This window comes from Monopterus albus, unplaced genomic scaffold (genome assembly GCF_001952655.1).
Source record: "Monopterus albus unplaced genomic scaffold, M_albus_1.0 scaffold23.1, whole genome shotgun sequence".
Lineage (NCBI taxonomy): Eukaryota > Metazoa > Chordata > Actinopteri > Synbranchiformes > Synbranchidae > Monopterus > Monopterus albus.
Window position 1 is genome coordinate 2,980,297 of NW_018127903.1, and position 4,395 is coordinate 2,984,691.

Consider the following 4,395-nt stretch of genomic DNA (forward strand, 5'->3'; position numbering starts at 1 on the left):
TTAGTTATTGTGAAATAAAGAAGAATGCAAAAAAGTGCAATACAATACCTTTCCATCACAAAAACATGCTGATAATGTTCTTAATGTATGTTGAAAAAATATTTTCATAAATATTAATATCTCTACATTTTACCTTTACCAGTAGTTTTTGTAGTAGCAGTGAAATAGTGGGCTAAGCAATAAAAATTCAAGATAAAAATAGAGTTATGAGTGTCCTGTGCCCCAGTAGAGCTTTATGTCTAGCGGCGCTCCTGAATTTAAGCTATGCATCAGCTAAGGTTACACAAGTATTTTAATATTGGGTAATGTTAGCAAAATTCTACCATTATAGTGAAAGCCACACAGAGCACAGTTTTTTAATCCCACCAGCAACCTTACTTTACAACACAATAAGGCACTCAACAGTTCAACAGTTAGGAGGTTAGGTGTAAGTTTGTGTGATTTTATTTTGAAATATCTAGGACCGGAACCACTTTTTTATAATTTGTGGTAGCTAACTAAGTTACAGCCCATTTCTGTTGTCTGCATTTTCCTCCCAAGCAGGGATTGCTAAACCGCATTTTCTCGACTTATAATAAGTCTTTAGTCCTGTTTTTTTTTAGTCGTTTAAGTAATGTAGAATGGCGTCGGGTTTTGGGAAGATTGTCGTCGGTACTTATGTGGAGATAAAGCGCAGCGATGGTAAGTTTTTACAATATCTTGTCCTTTTCCGTCGCACTGTGCAAGTTGTTTGAGGATCTTTGTTGCTGCGGTAGGTTTGAATACAGCAACCGTTGTTGCTAGCTGCAGACCGGAACATTCACGTTGGCTACACGACTTCGTTAATATTAGCTGTCAGGGCGGAGTGCTTCGGCATATTCCAAGCCTATGAATGAGCCTTTACCTTTGTTAGCTAACTAACTAGCTCTTATGCGAATTCAAGAGGCACTGGTTTTAGCTATTAATTCACATCGTATGACAACAGTAAATGCGGTCAGTTTGGAAATGAGCGAAGCTAAAACACTAACATTTGTGCTACTGTATAACGTCACTAGGTTTACTGATTTATTCTAATAAGGAATTTAAATTTAACACAAGTCTGACCAGCCTAATTGCTAACCAGGCTAGACTGACGTTAGTTACTTCAATAGAGAGCAACATTTGATTGAGATTAGCGTTTACGGCTAAAGCTAGCTAATGTTGCTAGACAGTACCGGCTTTATTACGTTACAGCAGTAAGGCAGAGCGAAACCTAACCACGATGCATTTAGTTAACGAGTTGGGTGCTGTTTGTATGTCATGTCCTGTGTAATTAATTTATTAAATGTATTGAATGTGTACTCACTGATCTATTATTCGTTATTATGGAAATCCTCTAGCTAACTGGCAAAAATCAAGTGTCAAATTTTGTGAATGGGTATGTATTGATATTAACACAATAGGCAGACATATCCTAAAAATTTTGCTAGCTACATTTTTTTTTAACCCTAACGTTAGATAATGATCTTCTGTGATTACTGTAGAAGTCCTCCATAATGTACCGAAACTGGAAGACACTGGGATAACAATACACTTACTAGAGTAGACCGAGAAAGGGAGAGGCGGTTTGTATGACTGCTCTGGGTGAATGTCATCTTTATTCTGCCTGCTGTATGTGGTTGTAGAGGATTGCTTCAGGGGCAGGCAGCCAAAGATGACTTAAAAGTTGTTGTTCCTATTGGCTCTTCCAGAATTAGGCTACACCCAGTGATAATGTTTGGAAATAAACCCACTGAGCAAAACACTTGAAAACAAACTGTTCAACGCTAGTGAGAGAGGTGTGCTTTTTAAACCACTGTTCTGGTTGTTGTTATTGATGATCTTCCCTGAGACATTTTATTATACTGTCCTCAGTGCACTGAGAGGAGGGATGTGAATGAAATGCTTAGTAGGTCCAAAGAGAGAGGCAGTGCCCTCTGTCTGATTCCCCTCCTGCTTGGTGTTGCATCCAGAGCAGGGATTGCCCTTTCTCTGGACCTGGTGGCAGGGCTGGTTCAAATTCAAGCCAGATTCAGGCTATTAGCAACCACCCCATCTGCTGCAGCCAGCTCCGCTGGTTCTGCCAGGACGCTTTTTAGCTCCATTTCTGGCAAGATCTCATAGAAAATAGTTTGTGCTATTTAATTGTTGCTCAGTTATATACCTCAGCACAATGGTGTGTGTGTATTATCCTTTAAAATATGGTAATAGATTTATTGTTTTACCTTAGACATGGATTATGTGTTATTAGGCGTTGCATTTATGTGAAATATAGCAAAGATACTAGAGATATAGGTCGCCTTCCACCTTAGTCTGCATAATTTTTCTCAACCTGTGACATGTTGACACAATTTCGTTAATAGCTGCCTTTGGTTTTGTAGTGAAACAAATGCTTTAAATGTTTTCTTTATTTCTCAAGCTTAGCGTAGCTTTAAGCAGCCCCTATGGGAACAGGGAGGTGTCAGCATATTCATTCAGCCAGCCAGGTTTTAGTGTAAAAGTGGGACACAGTGGACAGTGCAATCAGTTACAGAAAATCAGAAGTAAGACAAACTAGTGTGTGACTTAGCATTTCAGCTCATGTAGCTATAGGAATAGAGTGGTGTTTGTGAAGAGGAGGAAAGCTGCTTGTGTACTTTACTGATGTTTGGAGGGGAATTAAATGTTCTCTCAGGAAGTTCAGAGTGTATACTGTAGCTACACACATTGTGTCTGGATCTTGTACAGTAGGTATACAGTGTCTGCTGCATGACATATGCTGTGCACTTGAATCAGCCTGAAGGCTCTTTACTTATGCTGAAAGGATATATTATTAATGATGAAACTGATTAATCAGTTGACAGTTGGGGGGTGACTGTGGTTCAATAGGTACAGCAGTCGACTGCCAACTGGAGGGCTGGAGGTTTGAATCTTGGTGCCTGCAGGTGTCAAAGTGTCCTTGGGCAAGACACTGAACCCCCCAAGTTGCCCCCGATGGTTAGAGCCATCGGTTGAGTTGGCGCCGCAGATGGCTGCCTCGGTTCTGTACCTGAAACAAATTCCTTGTGTGTAACATACTTGGCCAAATAAAGGTGATTACTGATTACATAAATGTAAACAAATTTGATAAGTGGATAATAATTTAAGCCAGTTATCATTACAAAGACCAAACATTTGTCTTGGGAACACAAATGTGTGTATATATACATATATTATACATGCATACACACATATATCTAAAATTTGAGCTTGGACTCTGGTAATATTCATCGCTCAATATATTTAATATACATAATGGTTAGTAGGAAACATGGTAATGGTTCAGTCAATAATAAAACAATACTCCGTGCTTTCTGTGAGGCCAGCTTTTGTGTCCCCATGTCTCTAAGTCTCTGGCTTCAACAGCTTAGGTGTTCTTCTTACACATCCATTGCTGGTCTGCCTGACCCTCTGTTGTCTCCCTAAATCCTCTGAGTGCAGTTAGCACTGTAGCATGGCATGCTCTCAGCAGAGGTGTGACACCAAGTACCATGTACCTGTTGCAACTGCCTTTTCTGTTGGCAAGGTTTTTCTTTAATGTATGGTGTCGCAGTTCAACATTGGGTTATTTGCGCTCGTATTTATTTCTGGCTGTCTTTTCACAGTGCAGATCATGCAGAGTAGTTAAAAAGTTCGCTACAGAGAGTTGCATGCAGGGGCAGAGAGCTGTCAAATTAGGCCTATGGGAAAACTTGAAAAAATAACTGGTGCTGGCACAAAGGGTGACTGGATGGCTTAAATGTGAAAATTATGTAAAAGTGTAGGGCTCTTGTTTTTGTGGCAGTGGTATATATCACAGTAAGATTTCTGGATATAATTCTCATATTATTGTTGCATTTACTGTACATGCAGAGCAGTGTCAGTGTTTTATACTAGATGTATCATATGGCAACACTGTCTAATCATTGTTATATGTTACACCAGAAATGCTGTGTTTGATCGACTGTCAGGCTTTTCCCTAGGTTTTCAGGTGTCTTAGGTACGTTCTAGGTTAAGACGGTTATAGCTCTAGATAGTTTGAAGTTATTCAAAGGAAATTTTGAGTTATTTTAGTTTTTCTCTCTCTCTTTCTTTTTAAACCATTATTCTTAGAATATTTGTGGATGAAAGCTAGCAACACTTATTGTACATACTGAATACTATAGTGAAAAGTCTGTTCTTTTTTTTAGTGCATAGAGTTAGTGTTGTCACGATACCAACATTTTGGTACCGGTACCGGTACCAAAATGTATTTCGATACTTTCGATACTTTTGGATAGTTTTTCAGATAAAAAGAGAACGCAAAAAATGTCATTACTGACTTTATTTTAATAGAAAATCTTAGAATAACATCAAAATAAAATTCAAAATACTAGGCTTTTCTTATTGCACTCAAAAAAA

The 4,395-nt window shown here is 38.7% G+C and overlaps 1 protein-coding gene across 5 annotated transcripts in view; it reads left to right on the top strand.

Annotated features, from left to right (window-relative positions):
* Positions 1-479: 479 nt before the first annotated feature.
* kif2a (kinesin family member 2a) overlaps positions 480-4,395 on the top strand; it is a 23,008-nt gene continuing 19,092 nt past the window's right edge. For 2 of the 5 annotated variants that reach the window (XM_020594397.1, XM_020594395.1), the window contains exon 1: positions 480-681. Coding sequence is in view for 4 of the 5 variants with exons in the window: in XM_020594395.1 (XP_020450051.1) it covers positions 621-681 (61 nt within the window). In the remaining variant the exon portion in view is untranslated. The remainder of the gene's footprint in view (positions 682-4,395) is intronic. The other 3 variants (XM_020594398.1, XM_020594396.1, XM_020594400.1) reach the window with 2 other exon arrangements.